Source organism: Desmodus rotundus, chromosome 11 (assembly GCF_022682495.2).
Source record: "Desmodus rotundus isolate HL8 chromosome 11, HLdesRot8A.1, whole genome shotgun sequence".
Taxonomy (NCBI): domain Eukaryota; kingdom Metazoa; phylum Chordata; class Mammalia; order Chiroptera; family Phyllostomidae; genus Desmodus; species Desmodus rotundus.
Window position 1 is genome coordinate 62,272,640 of NC_071397.1, and position 21,062 is coordinate 62,293,701.

The following is a 21,062-nucleotide window of genomic DNA, read 5'->3' on the forward strand; positions in this document are numbered from 1 at the left end:
GACCTCAAAGAGGAGGCTGAGGATACGGCCTCAGTGCTCACCAGGCCCATCTTTCGTCCTCTTCAGCATCAGTTTGTGTTACTGAAGTCCCAGCACATATGCCAGCTGCGTCTGCCCATAAAGATCTTCCTTGAAATGTCTCCAAAACTTGACCACCCATTAAGATTAAGGGATTACACTAAGAGGATAACAAAAAGGTCTTTCTTCAAAGATTACTTTATTTGAATTACAATATCTTTTTGTAAATTCTGGTATTTGTTTTTAAATTTCTATTCATATCTGTGGAACTAAACGTTCCAGAACAGGTTATATCTCCAATTAAAGACTTGTGGTCCCTTTAGCACTCAGGCTTTATAATTTGATCACCATCACATCCATAATACATCAGTGCCAGGAACACAGTAGATATTCCAAAAAATTGGTAGAACGATTGAAAGAAGGAATGAATGCTCGTAGAGTTCAGGGCTTTTATGTCTTTGTTTTCTCTGGTGCTACAGAATTTTTAAAGTGAACTTGATTTCTTTTTTTCTCATTTTCCCTGTCATTGGTTTTTCTGACTTTATTGTTTTTCTATGTTTCAAAACTTTGGTTTTGTTGTGTTTGTTGTCTATAAGGATATTGTGCTAATATTACAGTTTTTCCCAGAAATCAAGTCAATTTTTATAAAAGGCATCCCAAAACTCCTTTTGAACCTTGAAAGGATACAAATTAAGGTAACAGCACATAGTAAAAATGTTCACTTTCAGTTAAAAATAACTTACATTGTCCATTGTATCATTCACTTCTTCCTCTGCACTCTGAAGTTTAGTTAAAATAGCTGCTCTTCGTAGGTTCAGAAACTTAAGTCGACTCACAACCGTCTAAATTTAAAGAACAAATTAAATACAATGGCATTTGAACATCTCAAATATTCTGAGAAGTGATGAGCTCATGAGTAGAATATTTCCCTGCTTCCTCCTAGTTCTGGTTGTTTACTGGCAATCTTTGGTGTTCCTTGGCTTATAGACACATCACTCCAGTCCCTGCCTTTGTTGTCACGTAGCCACCTCCTCCCTCTGTGTCTGAGTCTCTTCTCTTGTAAGGACGCCAGTCACATTGCAGTGGGGCCCACCATAATTCAGTATGACCTCATTCTCACTTGATTCATCTGAAAAGGCCCTGTTTCCAAATAAAGTCACATTCATAGGCATTGGAGGTCAAGACCTCACCATATCTTTTGGAAGGAAGCAACCCAACCAATACCAGTCTTCCTTCTCATCCCCAAATATTCACGTCCTTAGAGGTCTAGCTCTACAGGACCTCTGCAGGCAGAGGGAAGACTGTCACAAGAAGACAGAAGCAGATACTGGAGTTAGGTTGCCACAAGTCAAGGGATGCCCGGGATTACTATAAGCCAGAAGAGGCAAGGATGAGTACCCTGGAGGCGTTGGAGGGAGCATGACCCCACCAACACATTGATTTTGGACTTCTAGCCTGCAGAACCATGCGAAAATAAAGTCCTGCCAGTTTAAACCACCTAGTTTATGGCACTCTATGGGAGAATTTGAAACAGAGTCTGTGTTGAGAGATGGTGAGATAGACAAAGTCCTGATGGCACATGGTAATCTGTGGGAGATTGTATTATTTATCCACAATTCACCCTTCCCTCCCTTTCCTTGTTAGTTCCCTAGTTCATGTTCAGTAAAGTACATTGCCTATTGCATTGGTGTTGAGCTTCTCCATGTAACTTGTTTTAGCCAGTGGAATGTGGGCAGAAGCACCAGGGTACCAATGCCAAACAGGGCTTTAACAGGCTTGGCAAGTTTCAAACAGGCCTGTTGGAGTTTCTGCCTTGAGGAAAGTGCATCTTAGGTTGCAGAAAGGGGTCAAATTTTGGATACATTTCAAAGAAGAAGCCTGCTGTGTATGCTTGATGCATTGAATGTGGGATGTGAGAAAAACAAAAGAGCAGCTTGGAATTTTCAGTCCTTATCCTCCAGGTGAGGGAGAGGGGTTAGACACAGAGTTGATAATTCATCACGCCTTTGTAAGGACACCTCCATAAAATCCCAATCGTATGGGGTTTGGAGAGCTTCCAGGTTGGCGAACACGTCTACACCAGGATGGTGACACAGCCCCAACACCACAGGGGCAGAAGCTCCTGAGTTTGGGGCCCTCTCAGACCTCACCCTATGGATCTCTTCATCTGGTTGTTCATCTGTAACCTTTATTATGTCCTTTAAGAAACAGGTCTTTCTGGTGCCCAGTCCCTATCCAGGAGACCTCCAGGAGCCTACTCAGAGTCACCTCAATAAAACAAAAGATGCTCTTAGTGCTCTTGTCATTTAGGAAATCACAAGGGTTTGGGGAGCTCTGTGTCAGGAACCAGGGGCAGAGACAAATATTTATCTTCTATTATTGCACAGATGTCTGCTACTTACTTCACATGTACACGTGCAAGATAAAACTCATGATCCACCCTCACCACCACCCCACCTCAAACACACTTCTCCCACAGTCCCCCTCTCAGTAATGTCAGATCTGTCCTTCCAGCTGCTCAGCCTTAGAGCTTCAGTTTTCAAATTATTTCAGATTATTTTTCACCAGACTAGGTTCTGCCTTTCTGCTACACCATTTTACAACCCTACCAGCAATGTATGAGGTTTCCAATTTTTCCACATCCTTGCCACACTTGTTAGCCCCGTTTTTGTTTTTGTTTTTTTAATTTCAGGTATCTTAGTAGGTGTGAAATGGTATTTCACTATGGCTTTGTTTTGCATTTCTCTAGCGACTCATGGTAAGCATCTTATCATGTGCTTGTAGCCGCTGTTTGCTTTTATTTTTCTTTGAGGCACTTTTGGTCATACAGAGATTTTTAAGGGTCAAAATGAATTTTTCAAACAATAAATGGCTTAAATTTAAATATATTTCTGATGGTTGTTAAAATAAGAACAATCCAGTCAACAACTTTTTCATTTTCCAAACTGCGGAATATATTTACTGAAAACTGCACTTACCGTGAAGAGCTCCTCTGGGGGTCTGTTTCCATCTAGCTCAATGAAATACAGGGAATTGTGTTCAGCCATTACTTCCTGCAAGTAATAGGAAAGAAGCACTATAATCTAGAATCACTGGGAAAACTGAATACAAGGTAAGAATTTTAATATTCTATGAAGAAATCTTGAAAGCTAAAATGCTTTACGCATGATATACTGCATGTTATTTTCAGTGCTCAAGCTATTCAACATGACCACACTGATTTCCACTCCTTTTAGCGGCTTGTGTTTGCTTTACTGTATTCTTCCTAGCATTAGGAAGTCTTATTCCTTGTTCAACTTTTACAATTTGATCATGGAAATGATACTTCATTATCTTGATTAGCATTTTTCATAATCAGTGAAGCTGAACATTTTTTCTAGAGCCTTGTTACTCTTTTGCCTTTCACTTTTGCGACCTGTCTGCTCATATCTGTGGTCTGTTTCTCTCAGAAGGGTGAGAACTTACAGGTTAAAAAAAACATTTCTATGACTTTTTCATAATTGATGTGGATATATTACCAGTTTATCTTTTAATCTGAATGAGGTGTTTAAAAATTTATTTCCAGAAGTCTTACCCGTAATGCAACTGAAGCCATCGTTTTTTTTCCTTGTGATCTCATCACTTGTTCAGCTGAACATCTGCTAAGCATTTACCGCTCACCATACTTTGGGCACCGCACTGGGCACCGGTCACATGAGTATGGAAGACCATGCACTTACCTTGAAGAGACTATCTCTGCTTATTTCCCCCCTGTGAATACAGTTCTCTAATTTTCTGAATCTGCTTTTAATTATGCTTTATTTCATGCCCAGTACTAGCCACTTTAGGACTATGCAGGACGTTTTTGTTGAAGGGAGACAGAATGTTATACACAGACATGTAAATTGCTGTTAAGAAGCTATGTTTAAAGGTCAGAGATTGAAGAGGAGGAACAAATTTGGTTTTCTCATGGACGCAGAAACAGCATGGTGACTGCCAAGGGGAGGGCAGTGGAGGAGGGTACAGGGGGGGATAAACGGTGATGGACGGAGACTTGACTTGGGTGGTGAACACACAGTACAGTGTACGGAGGATGTGTTGTGGAACTGTGCACCTGAAACCTGTATAATTTTGTTAACCTGTATCATCCCAATAAATTAAATAAAAAGGGAAAAAAATTGATTCTCATTTTGGGGGATAGATGATGAGAATTAAAATGGTTTACTTATTTGTCTTAAAAAATATATAAACATCATAAAACAACAAAAAACAACAAATTATTTTAGTTTCTCTGTCAAACAGGAAGAGGGTTTGGGGAGCTTGTTGTTCTATTGCCTGGCTGTATGTCTGGACCAATACCCAGGTTCAATAAATGTTTGGTGAATAAATTTCCAACGCAAATTTGGTGGTCTTTCCTGGATTTTTGGCCATATAAAATATGTTTTTCACATAACTGTAATTTTAGTAACCATATTCTTAAAACACTGATTATTTTAATTCAAAATTTCTTATTATAAAATATATAATGGCCTTTTCATGTTCACATACAATCAACTTTGAATGGCATTGCCACAGAAACCAATCTGGGGATAATTCTCCTTTAGACTGCAATTTAAATAAACTAACAATTCCTTTTAAAATAAAAGATGCACCTTAAGTATACAATTGTTTTGATAAACTCATAACTTACAGATTGAAAATGATTTTACTACATAGCCTCTTACATGGGTTTTCAATCTCCAACCATAAACGAATTCCCCTAGTGACTTTTGAAAACTGCAGTTCATTTAGCACCTTTCAACAACTAATGCTTTGCAAAAGTAAAATAATATTGTTCTTTGAAGCAGCCTTCGGGATGGAAACTTTATTCTAAAGGCATTCTACCAAATTCAAGAGGAGGAAGGTCAGGCAGATGATATACAGGGGTGAGTAAACGTGAAAGCTCTTTAGTGAGAACACAAACATGAATATTCCCATTTTCAGCAATATATCTTGTTCTTACCTCTAAAGCATGAAGAACTATCTCCTTATAAAGTTTAACGAGGCTCTCAATATTTTCCAAATAATCCTCAGGCCTCTGAATTAAATGTTGGAGAATTTCAGCCACCATCTGCATTTCAGCAATAAATGCCTAACAGGAAAAAGAAAAGATTTTAAATAACTTCATCATCATGATTACTTAATTACAACCCACATCCCTTCCTCTTTACACTAAGATGCCATTTTGGAGGGAGAAGCAACCAGAAGGGAAAATCAGAGACTGAGGGTTTTTATTTAAGAAAGATTAAACACCCTAAAGGGCCTTTACAGATGAATAAAACTTGAAATTGACTTTCATACTTATTAATTTCTTTGTGCTTCTCAATGAGTAGGGAAGAGAAGGGAGAGAACATCAGGTTTTTAGAGACAAAATAAAGTAATTCTATTTTCTCTGCATACCTGAGGTTTTAGTTTGTTCATTCACTCATTCAGTAAAGATTGATCAGGTGCCTACTATGTATAGGCACTTTTAGAAGCTTGAGATACTACAGTGAATAAAACCAACTAAGACACTGGGGATCCTAGACCACACATTCCAGTTGGGAGATAAAGAACATAAGTAGACAAATAAATATAGAACAGGTTAGGTGGTGGTTCAGTACAGGAAAGAGAATGCAGGACTCAGGGGTTGAAGAGTAAAGGGAGAAGGTGCTATGTTAATCAGGAGGTCATGGAAAGGTTCTCTGACAAGTAACTTTGAGTAGAACCCAGAAGGAAATGAGGGAGGGGGCCACACAGATTTCTGGAGAATGAATGTTTCCAGGCAGAGGGAACAGTGCGTGTGAAAGTTAGCCCAAGGCCTGGACAGTGTTCAATATCACATTTATTATTCTATTATTATTATCATCATATTTATTATCTAATTATTAATTCTAGTTATATCAATGCATACAAATCTATGTTTTATACCATTTGAATTATACTATCTATTATATAAGCTAATTTATAACTTATCTGAAATGCTTTAATTACTATTGTATTGGTCAAATAATATAATAACCTTAAGTATATGATTATTTAAGTATTCTAAAGTTGGACAGCAAGAAGGTTTTACATTTTCCACAATTACAAATAACATTTCACCGAATAGCTTTGTAGATAAATCTTTATATTGCTAATATTTTCCCTTAGAATAGCTCCTAACAGTAAAATTACTGAGCCCAAAATCATACATTTCAAAGTAGCTGGGAGAAAATGCAGACAACTCTAATTGAACAACAATAAAATAATTTAAAAATTGAAAAAATAAACAAAGTAGCTTAATACACACTATCTTTTCCAGAAGATGTCTTCTTTCTCTCTGTAGCAGAGGGCTTTGCTAGGACTCTCGTGCATTCAGTCATTACACAGCTCCTTATTATACCCACTGTATACAGAGGATGGTTACGGACATGGGGGATATAGATCTCTCTCCCTGCTGCATAAAGCCTACATTCAGTGGGGCAGACAGATAAGCAAGAAATTGCTGAAGACTAGGTGGAAGGCTGATGCGGCTGGAATAAGTGAGTAGGCTGGGAGAGACAGCGGGGATGAGATCAGAGAGGCTGGGTTGTTGGCCTTGTAAGCCAAGTGAGAAGGTGTTTGGATTTTCACCTAAGGTGAAAGAAAGTCACTGAGGGTCATAGCTTTAAAAAATGGCTCTGGCTTCTGGAAAGAATGGGATGGGATGGGGAGGGTCAAGGAAAGTGGCAGTCAGGAGAACAGTAACAGAAATTCAGGGACATTGTTCACATTTGTATCTATATAAAGGTGAACACTTTCACACCATCGACCCCAGTGGGTGGCAGGTTTGCCTCTGAACATGGCTGTGCCATTTGGCAGAGATCACAATAAGCTGGGGTCTGGGGGCTGGATCCAGCCTAAAGGCATAGTTTAATTATCTTCTGCAGCATTTAATTATCTCTAATTATCTCCCTATCTTCTTTTCCTATTTATTTATTATTGTATATTTTTTCCATTACCCTTTAGTCCCCTTCTACCCCTAACCCTCAACTCTGGCAATCACTACACTGTTGTCTGTGACCATGTGTCCTTTATCCTTTTGCTCAATCCCTCCACCTCCTCCCCTCCCCTCCCCTTAGCTGTCATCCTGCTCTCCATCTAAGAGTCTGTCTCTATTTTGCTTGTTAGTTCAGTTTGTTCATTAGATTCCACATATGAGTGAAATCACGTGGTATTTGTCTTTCTCTGACTGGCTTATTTAATTTAGCATAATGTTCTCCAGGTCCATCCATATTGCAAAGGACAAAACTTTCTTCTTTTTTATGTGTGAGTAGTATTCCATTGTGCAAATGTCCCATAGTTGCTTTATCCACTTATTTACTAATGGCCACTTGGGCTGCTTCCATATCTTGGCAATTGTAAATAACACTGCAATTAACACAGGGTGCTTATATTCTGTCGAATTAGTGTTTTGGGTTCCTTCAGATATATTCCCAGAAGTGGGATCACTGGGTCAAAAGGGTGATCCATTTTTAATTTTTTGAGGTATCTCCACACTGCCTTCCACAGTGGCTGCACCAGTCTGCATTCCCACCATCAGTACAAAAGTGTTCCCCTTTCTCCACATCCTCACCAGCACTTGTTTGTTGATTTATTGATGATAGCCATTCTGACTGGTGTGAGATGATACCTCATTGTGGTTTTAATTTGCATCTCTCTGATGACTAGTGACGTTGAGCATCTTTTCATATGTCTATTGGCCATCTGTATGTCCTCTTTGGAGAAGTGTCCTTTGCCCATTTTTTAATTGGGTTGTTTTTTTTGGTGTTAGTTTTGTAAATTCTTTATAAATTTTGGTTATTAGCCCCTTATCAGATGTATTGGTGTACATGTTCTCCCCCATTCTGAGGATTGTCTTTTTATTTTGTTGATGATTTCTTCTGCTGTGCAAAAACTTTTTAGTTCGATATAATTTCATTTGTTTATTTTTTCTCATTTCCCTTGCCTGGGGAGATATATCTGATAAAATATTGCTATGAGCAATGTTCAAGATTTTGCTGCCCGTGTTTTTCTCTAGGATTTTTGTGGCTTTAGGTCTAACATTTAAGTCTTTAATCCATTTTGAATTTATTCTTGTGTGTGGTGTAAGAAGGTGGTCTAGTTTCATTGTTCTGTACATGTCTGTCCAATTTTCCCAACACCATTTATTGAATAAACTATTGTTAGCCCATTGTATGTGCTTGCTTCCTCTGTTGAATATTAATTGAGTATAAAGGGTGGATTTATTTCTGGGCCCTCTATTCTGTTCCATTGATCTATGTGTCTATTTTTATGCCAGTACCAGGGTGTAATAGGGCCTTAGAGTATAGCTTCATATTAGGTAGCATGACTCCTCCAACTTTGTTCTTCTTTCTCAGGATCACTGTTGCTATGTGAGGCCTTTTGTGGTTCCATATAAATTTCTGAAATATCTGTTCTAGTCCTGTGAAATATATCATTGGAGTCTTGACAGGAATTGTAATGAATCTATAGATTGCTTCGGGTAGTATGGACATTTTAATGGTGTAAATTCTTCCTATCCATGAACATGGTATGTGCTTCCACTTATTTGTATCTCCTTCAATTTCTTTCTTCAGTGTCTTATAATTTTCTGAGTACAGGTCTTTTACATCTTGGTTAGGCTTATTCCTAGGTACCTTATTCTTTTTGAAGCAATTGTGAATGGGATTGTTTTCTTAATTTCCCTTTCTGTCAGCTCATAATTGGCATATAAAAATGCAACTGATTTCTGGATATTAATTTGTATTTTGCTATTTTGCTGAACTCACTTATTAGTTCTAGTAGTTTCTTGGTGGAATCTTTGGGGTTCTCTATGTACAGTATCATGTCATCTGTAATAAAGACAGTTTTACTTCTTTCTTTCTAATTGGGATGCCTTTTATTTCTTCTTGTCTGACTGCTGTGGCGAGGACTTCCAGTACTAAAGAGGTGAAAGTGGACATCCCTGTCTTGTTTCCAGTCTTAGGGGAACACTTGTAGTTTTTGCCTGTTGAGTATGATGCTGGCAGTGGGTTTGTCATACATATGGCCTTTATTATGTTTATGTATGTTTCCTCCATCCCCACTCTGCTGAGAGTTTTTATCATAAATGGGTGCTGGATTTTATCAAATGCTTTTTTTTCCCATCTATTGATATGATCATGTGGTTTTTATCCTTCATTTTGTTTATGTGGTGTATCACATTTATAGATTTGCAAATGTTGCACCAACCTTGCATTCCTGAAACAAATCCCACTTGGTCATGGTGTATGATCTTTTTGATGCATTGCTCTATTCAGCTTGCTAATATTTTGTTGAGGATTTTAGCATCTATGTTCATTAGGGATATTGGCCTATAATTTTATTTTTTTGGAATTTTCTTGTTCTGGCTTTGGTATTAGGATGATGCTGGCCTTGTAAAATGAGCTTGGGAGCCTTCCCCCCTCTTGAATTTTTAAAAATAGTTTGAGAAGGAGATGTGTTAGTTCCTTCCAGAATGTTTGGTAAAATTCACCTGTGAAGCTATCCAGTCCAGGAGTTTTGTTTGTTGGGAGTTTTGATTACTGGTTCATTTTCACTAGGTGTACTCTGTCTATTCAGATTCTCTTATTCTTCCTGATTTAGTTTTGGAAGAATGTATGTTTCTAGGAATTTATCCATTTCATGCAGGTTGTCTAGTTTTTTGGCATACAGTTGTTCATAATTTCATTATTTCTAATTATCTTCCTATCTTCTCTATTTTCTTTCTCCTTCCTCTTCTCCTTTCCCTTCCTATCTTTCCATAATTTAATCTAGCCCATCATCTGTTAACAGATATCTTAATACCAAATTTACCACAGACTACAGTGTGTTTAACAATTTTCAGATTACTTGCCAACTACTTTATTTTATGATGTTGATTTTAGTTTCTCTGGAGAAACCAGACTACCTGGTAAAAATAGGCCACTTTTCCCTCATGGCACGAGTTGGCTGGGCTGGAGCTGAGAGGGAGATGTCCTCTGAAGAAGGGAATGCACTCTCTCGCTGTGTACAGGAACTTTCTGCAGTAATGGAAATGCTCTGTGGCTGTGCTGTCCAATTTGGGAGACAGCCATGTGTGGTCACTGAGCATGTCAAATGTAGCTAGTGCTACTGAGGAACTAAATTTCTAATTTTATATAATTTTAACTAATTTAAATTTAAATAGGCACACGGAGCTAGTGGCTACCATATCAGACAGTGTGGGCCTAGCCTACCCCATTCTTCACTCTTTCCAATTATATCCCTGGCCAACAATCACAAATTGACTTAACCATGGCCTGTATAACTGAGTTGTGACCTCTGTGTCTCACCATTTTTTATTTAAGATGGTGTGTTCTATTCATGCTAAAATAGCATACTTTAAAATTCCTATTTGCTATGAGGTTTTCCTTTTTTTTAAAAAAAAGATCTGGAATAGATGCTATTATACAATGCCTTATTTGCATAGGGAAGATTGTTTTATGTTTTTCAATAGCCTTTCTTACATGAACAGGTTTTTATTCAAACAGAATTGACATAACATCATATAGTTTCAGATGCACAACATAATGACTCAATATTTATATACACTGCAAAATGATCACCATGCTAAGTGTAGCTAACATTCACTGCCATACATGGTTATGATATTATTTTGTCTTGTAATGAGAATTTTTAAGATCTAGTCTTAAATGAAAGAACAAATGTCAAAGATTCATTGAACCCATTAGTGAGGGAATCAGCAGTATGACAAAGTTGAAGCATATATAATCACCGAAATGAAACAGCAATTTTAGAAGCTAGGCAGCTTAATATCCTATAGGGCAATAGAACTGTAACCTCTGGAGGTTATCTTTTCTACTGAGCAATTGGTTTGCAATGTGTCCATCTATAAATTAATAGGGTATAGGACCTAACAGAAATAGTATTTACTTGTAATATTATAATAATAAATTATAGAAAGTATAAAAATTATACAAAATTATAAATTTATAATAGAAATCACATGTATATTTCAGTAGAGCAGGAATTGACTAACTATAGCCTGCCCCACTCCAGTGGGCCAAATCCAGCCCCTCACCTGTTAACAGATTTCTTAATATTAAATTTTCCTCACTAACTTGTGGTAGAAGATACTTTGATGCCCTACTGCATTAGGCTTACTAGTACTGACTTTAGGATGGTTTAACATCTATATGTGAAATTGGGCTATAGATTTTGTTTCATGTGCTCTCTTTGTCTGAGTTTGGAATCAGGGTTATGTTAACCTCATAAATTGCATTATACCCGGGCTACCTTGCTCTTCATACTACACTTTGTCTTTTATTGCTCCAACTCCTCACTGTAACTTGTATAATGCTTGATACGTAGAATTTGGCCAATAACTCTCTGTTGCTATGAAATAAAGCAGATTAGCTGACAGCATGTAGAGGGACTTCCATACTGACAAGAAGGTTAAATTTATGACCTTCAGATTATGATTTAATAGTTCTTGAGAATGTGAAATATCTTTGCTATTTCCTCCAGACTAAATTTTTTAAAATGTTAAAAATATATCTGTATTATCTGTTATTTTCTCTTATCTAATGTAATTGTCACAAATTTTTAAAAGTGCAGTATGTGGTATTAGGATATTACCTCTTCTTCTTCTTGCTCTTCTTCCTCTTCCCCTTCTTCTTCGCCTTTTCCTCCTTTTTGGGCTTCTTTCTTTTTTTTCCTCTGATTCTCAATGAATTCTAGATCCCACTGATCTCGTGTGTATATGTACCCTGTGGTACTGTGCTGCCTTTGCCCAGAAACTCTTCGGCATAAATCATAGTCAGGGCACTAAGAAACATTAGCAATCATTTAAAACATGTTAAATACGCTTTTACTTCCTACTTGCGTATTACGCAATACATAAACCAAAAAATCCCTTAAAACCCTGAGCGAATGTAATATTTTTTAAGCGTTATTTTGTATCGGGTTTCATTACATGCCAAGAGAGGCACAAGACACAACTTTTATGCTATGGCAACACTTTTCTTTATCCAAAAAATATATATATGAGAAAATATCAGACATTTTAACATGAAAGAAGAGGGTTATAAGAACGGCAGAAAAAGAGAAATACATTAGAAAATCAGTTTAGCCTGCAATTCTGTCAGATTAGTTTCAGAAAGATAAGAAGAAGTGGTACAGACATGAAATGGAGTTACTTGACCACAATAAAGAGTGAAATCTTACCATTTGTGACAACATGGATGAACCTAGAGGATATTATACTAAGTGAAATAAGTCATACAGAAAGACAAATACCGTATGACTTCACTTATATGTGGAATCTGAAGAACACAACAAAAAAGCAAAAACAGAAACAGATTCATAAATACAGAGAACAAACTGATGGTTGCCAGGATTTGAGAGGGGCTGAGTGAAAAAGGTGAAGGATTAAGAAGTACAAATTGGCAGTTATAAAATAGTCACAGGGATGTAAAGTACAGCATGAAGAAAATAGTTAATAATATTATAATAACTATGTATGTGCCAGGTAGGTACTATATTTATTGGAGAGATCACTTCATAAATTATATGTCTAACCATTATGCTATATACCTGAAACTAATATAAAATAATATTGAATGTCAACTGTAATTTTAAAAAATAACAGGATGAGAATGGAGGAAAATGGGGGAATAGCTACATATTTTCAACAAAAAATACTGTGTATTTTCAATATTTATCATTTTATAGGTGAAGTATTTTATAAAATGTCAATCATGAATGGGACCTGAATGGTCATCTATTCTAGTCTACACTTTTAATTCTGTAAATGAGAAAACTGAGTCTGGAGAGTAAAAAAAAAGCCAAAACCAAAGTCTGTGAGTAATTTTCTTCTTTCAAAGTGCTGTCACATGTGTAACCTCTGACTCGATTCTCAAACTAATCATATAAGAGAAGTGATCCAACATCATGATTAAGGCCGCTCTGCTGATCAGAGAAGAGCTGCGCTGGCAGGTTAGGGCTCTGGTCTCTGACCACAATGTCATCAGAGGAGACTCCGACTTGGAGCCAGGCCTTCTGATCCACAGCCCATGCCCTGTGGCACATTGGTAATGACAACTAGGGTTTGGGGCTATAAATCCTGCTCTGAATAATTTCCAGGGCAAAAAACTCTGGATGATATTCTATGGATGTGGTTCTCAAACACTAGGGTATAACTGTACATAGAGAATTACAAATAGAAGTTTCTGTTCCCCCTTGTGACTTATTAAGTCTGGAGTGAGGCTTAGCCATTTTAACCAGCATCCTCAGTGATTCTGATGCCAACAGTCCATGTACCATAACTCTGAGAAACAAAGAAATAAGAAACTTTACAACCTTCCTTGCTCATATTCTGATTTCTTCAGGCCACCTCTATGTAGAGATGGGAGGATTATTTATTTGCATTTATTTCTTTTAAAACATTCTTCAATTATAGTTGACATTCAATATTATTTTATATTAGTTTCAAGTATACAGCAGGAATTTGCATTTCTCACAAGCTTCTGAGCGCTGCTGCGTGAGTGGTCCTGAAGCTGGACTGTGAGTACCACTGCTGCAGAAGACCACCGGCCCTTAACCATTTGTTTGAAGTACAAACCCCCTTCAGAATATGATGAAAGTTGTAGGCTTTTGTTTCAGAAGGATGCACATAACATACAAAATTTTGCACATAATTTTAGGAGGTTCACGGATGCTGAAGGATTGATGGACCCTAGGCTAAGAAATTTTGCCCTAGAAATTCCAGATTTTACCCCCAAACATGGCTAAACCATCAGAGAGGTGTGAACTGTATCAAGTTCAGTCTCACATTAGACCCTCTGATGACCCTCTGGCTACACTGCAGAAACTGTTATGGACACCCACTATTACACATAATATAAATGGGGTTCAGGATTTCATTCTCTACATTAACAATCTCTTACATTAAGACCTATGTAAGATGTTTCTCTCATTTTTAATGTTTTGTGTTTCCCAAGGAATGGCTTACCTTTTCATGGGTAATATGAATTTTATATAACTGGTCACATTGCCCCTTCTACTTTGGCTCATCAAACTTACAACCAAATCGATGCCCCAGATTTAGGAAGCATTTGAGGCCCTACAGCCTGTGTGCTCTTGTTCCACCAAGTCTTAAAGTTCCTATACAATCTACATTTTCCATTGCTTAGACATCAAATGTTCACAGCTGTATGGTGTCAGTATCACAGGGATTTTGATAGGCCTCTGACCATGACCTGTGGCCCAGGCAACATGTTCAGCACTGACTGCCACCTGTCTGTCACAGCTGGGACCCCACACCTAGCTGAGACCCATCTAATTTATTTTGAGCTGTCTAGCCTTTTGGCGAAGCAGGATATGAATATAAATGCTTATCATTCATTTTTATATAAACAAGTAGTCCTCACCTCACTGAATTCTTTTCACAATCCAATGAGGCAGTTTTTATCATCTTTGTAAAGAGGAAATTGAGGCTCCTAACAGTGATTTACCAAATTCTAATAGCTGAGAAAGGAAAGAATTGGGAAAAGGACCCCACCTTGATTCTTAATCTAATAGTGTTCTTTAACACTCATATGTCCAAACCACTTGTTCGTTCTTTTGTTTTATTTAACTGGCAAACTTATCAGGTGTCAGCTAAGTGCCAAACATTGTGCTAGTTTATGTTTACGTGAGCAAGACATGGTCCCTGCCTTTAAATGAGGCACAGTCCAGAAGGAAAATGTCCAATGTGAATATAATGAGATAACATGACAGAGCAAAGAGAGTAATATGAATGGTCGTCAGAGAAGTATTTACCTTTCCTGTAGGAGGTCACGTGCTCCGGGAACGGAGAGGAGAGAGAGAGAACGCATTAGTTAATGAGTGTGTCAGGGTACAGGAGATGGCCCTAAGGAAAGTTCTGAAGAGACGATGCCTGAACTGACTTTCGGTGGGTGGCTATGATTAAACCTGGTGAAGAGGCAAGGAGGTGTCTGCTGTGGATGGAGCTGTGGGCGCAAAAGCACAGAGGTGTAAGAAATTCTAACTTGGGCCCAATGATTGATGCATAAATTAGTATTTCCCTAAATATTTAAAATTTTGTAAACATTGCTTTCATTTCACTACCATAAAAAGAATGGTTAACTATACTAAAAAAAACTATTCTTACCTTAATATTGATTATAACATCAGGTTTCAAATCTAAATTTTTAATTAATTCTATTTGCTGCAAAGTAGTCATGGCATCCTGTGAAAGTGATGGTATTTCAGTGATAATATAACCTATAGAGTAAAATATAATGTTTAAAGTTCTGTGTTATCCCTATGTGAAAGCAGGGACTTATTATTATTACTTAATAAAATATCATCTGGTAATTGATGAACACTAATGCAGATCTTAAAATTGCATATCAAATTTTTAAAAATCAATAGTTAAGGAAATAGTACTATGAATAATATTGTTCTCATAATAAATAAAATCATTGGGCGAGGAGGAGACATCTTTTAAAATTCCAAATCAATTTACTTTAGGCATAGGAGGTGCCTAAGGAAGTAAATTCCATGTTAATAATTCTTCTAATTCATTAGTAAAGTTCATATGATGAATGGTAAAGGTATTTTATAGGGGTTGCATGATATATTATTTTTTCTTCTTAAATTAACACTTCATACTGTAACAGAATATACATATAATGTTTATGTAAGTTATAGGGAGTAATAAAATACCCAACTACCCCTCATACAGCCTCAGAAAGTATCAGTGGTTTTGGCTTAGCACGTTCATTGGTTTGCATCCTTACCCAGGAATCTCAATCATCCCATTGAAATTCGCCCAGTTTATCACCATCGCATTAACTTCCTTAATATATTTCTTTAATTATGTCATTGTATTGCTTGAAAAACTTTTTTCTTATTAATAGAATAAAGCCTCAATTCCTTCAGTGCTAAATGAAAGCCTCCAACAGATATTTCTGCTATTTTAACAGAACCACTTTTCCTTTGAAGAACCACTGACAACAAATTACGGTTATATAGCTTTAGATATTTGGCGGACATTTTATAAAAAGTGAATGGGGTGAGCCTCTCACTTCAAGGACAACTACTGACAGCATTTGTTGTCAATTATAAAATTTAAGTGAAAATTAGTATTTTGAAAAACTTGTATCCACTGCCTTAAGCTTAACAGCTTCCCAATTCTTAAAACTTGTCCTGATGAGATTGGTGGTGATTATTAACAAGTGTGATTTTTTTGATATTGCATAATGACATGTGTCAACATTTGGAAGGTCATAACTCAGTGAACAATGTTTTCCAAACAACCAATGCCTGGTGCCACAAAATCATGCCTGGGTAGGAGACCCGTTCCCAGTTCCACATAGATCAGTGGATTTTAATGGAATACAGTTTGAAAAGTTCACTGATATGGTTTCAGATTCCACAATGCAACTAACCTTTAGTAGACTTTCCCTTGTCAAGTTTTGGTGTAGGATCAAGAACACCCACAGTTATTCTAAAGGCCCTCCCTTTTCCAATCACCCATCTGTGCAAAGCTGGATTTTCTCTAGGTACTTTAACAACACACTGCAACACACTAAGCAGGAGCAGATGTCACAAGCCAGCTAGGTCTTCTCTTAAGCCACATATTAGAGAGATTTGCAAGAAATATAAAACAATACCACTCTTCTCGCTAATTTTTTTGCCTTGAAGAATATTATTTTATAAAATATGCTAATTATGTTAACATGTAACAGTTTTATTATTTTTAAACAAATATTTTATACATTTCTTAGTTTATTTTCTAATATGGTAAGAACCGATAGATACAACCCATGTAAGCAAAATCTCTTTTGGGGCCTCAATAATTCTTATAAATGTAAAGGAGTCTTGAGACCAAAAAGTTTAAACTGCTATCTGATATTATGCCTAGCATAGTATAATAAAAAAAAAACTACTAAGCATCTGTTGACAGATGAATAAATGTGTCTAATAGGCCAACCTCAAAATCCTCATTTAAGAACATGCTGATCACAATCTTTTACTTAAAAGAATCAGATCAACAACTCCACAGTAATCCAAAACCTCCTTAAATGTGTCAATTTCTCCTAAGCTTTCTCAAACACTTTACTTTCTGCCTGCACATGGTGGACACTATCCAGAGAAGCAATCCTAAGTGGTTTAACTTCAAAAGGCAGAAAGGGAGACCTGTTATGTTGGGTTTGGATGTCTGAGTTATATCATGATTCTCTCCTGTTTGGCTATAATCTTTAGTTCCCAACTCAGCTTTCTAGTTTGCTCTTGCTGTTGTCTTTGAAACACTCAGAAATCATGGTGGTATCTTAAGGTAGTCACCCTCCTATTTGAGGCTCTTTAAATGAGCCCAAGGCACCCCTGCAAAAATCTGGTCACTGCATGCATTGGTACTGACTCAGGAACTGGGCCAGACCTTTCTCTGCTTGCCTCCTCTTCGTGTTCTTGCTTTTTTGCTTTCTCAGCACTCCCCTACTTTGGTGTGGCTCCTGTTGTTGATCTAGCCCTCACTTGCTTAACAACCTTTTTTGAACTTGTTTTCAAGACTCTGATGTGATGGCTGGCGTTAACGCCCAGGTCTGACACACCACAATGGTGGGTACTTTGGTTAAGGAGACAGTATGTCTAGCCCTAGTCTGAATTCAACCCTTGCCCAGCTCACCCCTCTTGACTGGACAATTCCGAAGCCTCTGTTCAGGACGTGTTTGAGGGCACAGAGACTTCTCAGGCCCAGAGTCAGAGGGTAGACTGGACGAACAGGCTGGAGCCTGCCAATAGCTGGAGCCAGAGGGTAAGCTGGGGCTATTCTAGTTCTCATTCCTGCCTGATAAGTGTGGATTAATACAGAGAAACTACACCATGGACAGGACTTACTGTCTAATCAAACTCAGGGTGAAGGGGAAAGCAGTCAGCAGAAGCTGCCAGCACTGCGAGAAGGACTGCAGCAGATTTTTGATGCTTTTGCTGAAAATGCTAAAATAAGACTGGATCATATAAACTTAATTTGTTTTTACAAATGTAGAGTATGAAAAAAAACAAGTAAACAAGTAAATAAAACTATCTGAGCTGCTCAATTGAATGCAGGCTCTGGGACCTGTACTAGGGGCAAAAGAAACAGCAACTCCACAAATTATTTGTGCCTCAGACGAAGCATGAGTTTTTAAGTCTGCTCTGATAGCCACTGATGTACAAAAACAAACATACCAAGGTGAGAGACTTCTGGAGATTTGAGCTTCTCCAATATTAGCTTCATGACAAGTTCTTCTGGAATGCTTTGACCACTGACCAGCATTGATTGCAACTAAGAAAAGCACAGATATTTTGCATTACTGTATAATAATACCTGTGATACAGAGCTTTTTTAAAAAAATAATAATTTTGAAATTTAGATTTGTTTACCATAACTCCTGTTTCAGATTCACTGGCAATATGTTCTTCCAAAATTGTTAAAGCTGAAATATGAATTTAAAATATTAGCACAAACTGGTATTAGAATTGTCAAATTAGGAAAAACATTCGTGTGTTTTGTAACTGGTAACAAAGATTAACATTTGTATATCACTTTAGAGTTTACAAAGAATGTTTATACGCATTACATCATTTAAGCCTAACCAAAGCGCTGAGCGGCAGAACATATTCCACAGAGAACATGTCTCTGCCATCTTGGGGAAGCTACCTCCCTAAACACTTCTGTGTCTTGAGCTCTTCATGCCCTGTATAACATGCAAGAGACTATTAGGATGAAATGACATTGAGTATATGACGGTGATTGGGAAATTGTGAAGCACGGCCCAAAAGTGTCTGGACTATGTTATTGGTCCAGATGTTTATAACCGTACAGTTATGTCTAGAGCTCATTAATATTGCACACTGGTTCTATAAAAAGAAACTATGCATCAAGAAATGATAAAATAGATAAAAACTGACCAGAAAAAGGGTCTTAAAGCTGACATTTGAATAATGTGTTTCCTTTACAAGAGGAAACATTCCATCACTTGTGGAAGACTTCCTGGGGTAGAAATGACAGGGGCATGACCTAGGAAAGGACCCAGGAGCTATATGATGTCTCTAGCTGCTAATAATCTATGGAACATTTGGTATTCTTTAACATTTCCTACAAATAAATTTTTTTGATCAAAGAAAGGAAAATTAAATTTTTTGTGTGTGTTTTAGTTCTTGAATTGCCCCTGCCAAAAGTGTATCCATTTGCAATTTCACTAACAGCCCATGCAATGCTCATTTCATAACATTCTTGCAAACAATGACTGTAGAAACTTAAAACATTTACTGCTGAACTTCCAGTCAAGATGGAGCTGTAGGTAAAAACAGATTGCTACCTTGCACAACCACATCAAAATTACAACTAAACTATAGAACAACCATCACTCAGAACCATCCGAAATTGAGTTGAATGAAAGTCTGACAACTACAGAATTAAAGAAACCACGTCCATCCATGCTGGTAGGAGGAGCAGAGATTTGGAATGGGATGGTCCTACATCCATGTGTAGTGGATAAAATTTCAGGAGGAACATCTCACTAGTGAGAAGTCCCAGCCCCACATCAGTCCCCCCAGCCCAGGGTTTCAGTGTCAGGAAGGTAAGTACCCATAACTTCTGGCTGCAAAACCCAGCAGGGATTGAGTCAGTGGAAGAAACTTTTGGAGTCCCAAGCATTTCCTCTTAAAGAAGCCACACGCAAAATTACTCAGACTTACTCTCTCTGAGCTCCAGCACCAGTGTAGCAGCTTGAAAGGCACCGGGGCATATAGGGAGGAACTGAAGTGTCTGGCATCAAGGAAAGACCTGGGGAACAGCTTTTTCCCAAAGAAAAAGGCAGGCAGAGGCCACTGTCCCTTTTCTGAAACTTCCCATCACAGAGCCACAGAGCTGGCAGGCCGGTGCCATATCTGAGACTCCATCAACCTGGCTCTTACTATTTGCCCTGCCCTGGAGATCTGCTGACACTCTGTCACACCCAATTTATGGGCCCACCCAAGCTGTTAACAGTGACTTTACCATATGAATGGCTAGTCTTGGGTCATGCTTCACAACAGCCCCCGACCTCTTGCTAAGTGGTCCCAGGCCCAGAATTAGCAGCAGCCATCCCAAATTCACAGCTTGGCTTCACCTGCAATGTCCAGCCCAGCAGAAGTAGCAGCCATCTCAGATTGCTTTATAGCTCATGCAGGGTGGCCCTGGGCAGAACACAGTTGGAGGCTGACCTTGGCCTGCACCACCTAGGAAACCCCAGAGGCTGCGCACCCAGTGGACAGCTACAGACGACAATGGAGCACCACCACCCTGTCCCTGCACAGCTGATCCTCCACAGATGGTAGAGGTTGGTGGTCCGTGGTCACAGCCAATCCTTGCAGCTGACTAGCCTGGATAAATCCCTCCCATTGACCTGCCATCAGCAATCAAGGCTCAGCTACAAGAGGAGGGTGTACTCAGCCCTTATAAAGGGTTCACCTCCAATATCCAGCTTGGGTGATAGGGGAGGCTGTGACACTGGACCCTATAGGACATCTACGACATTAGGCCATGCCACCAAGGCAGGGAGTCATAGCAACTCTACCTAGTACATAGAAACAAACACAGGGAGGCTGCCAACATGAGGAGACAAAGAAACATGGCCCAAATGAAAATACAGATCAAAACTCCAGAAAAAGAGCCAAACAAAATGGACATAAACAACTTATCAGATGTAGAGTTCAAAACACTGATTATAGGATGCTCAAGGAAATTAGTGAGGACTTCAGCAGCATAAAAAAGATCCAGTCAGCCCTAGATGGTGTGCCTCACTGGAAGGAGTACCGGCCTGTGAACCAAAGGGTTGCTGGTTTGATTCCCAGTCTAGGGCACATGTCTGGGTTGTGGGCCAGGTCCTCACAGTAGAGGGCATGCAAGAGAAAACCATACATTGATGTTTCTCTCCCTCTCTTTCTCCCTCCCTTCCCCTCTCTAAAAATAAATAAATAAAATCTTTAAAAAAATGATCCAGTCAGAAACAAAG

The 21,062-nt window shown here is 38.2% G+C and overlaps 1 protein-coding gene across 4 annotated transcripts in view; it reads right to left on the bottom strand.

The window, feature by feature from the left end:
• The window catches only part of AK9 (adenylate kinase 9), a 111,840-nt gene that overhangs the window by 80,882 nt on the left and 9,896 nt on the right, over positions 1-21,062 (bottom strand). For all 4 annotated transcript variants that reach the window (XR_006654191.2, XM_053914159.1, XM_053914158.1 and 1 more), the window contains exons 5-11: positions 18,448-18,500; positions 18,253-18,349; positions 15,191-15,303; positions 11,656-11,844; positions 5,000-5,128; positions 2,997-3,071; positions 762-860 (exon numbers count right to left, since the gene is read on the bottom strand). Coding sequence is in view for 3 of the 4 variants with exons in the window: in XM_053914159.1 (XP_053770134.1) it covers positions 762-860; positions 2,997-3,071; positions 5,000-5,128; positions 11,656-11,844; positions 15,191-15,303; positions 18,253-18,349; positions 18,448-18,500 (755 nt within the window). In the remaining variant the exon portion in view is untranslated. The remainder of the gene's footprint in view (positions 1-761; positions 861-2,996; positions 3,072-4,999; positions 5,129-11,655; positions 11,845-15,190; positions 15,304-18,252; positions 18,350-18,447; positions 18,501-21,062) is intronic.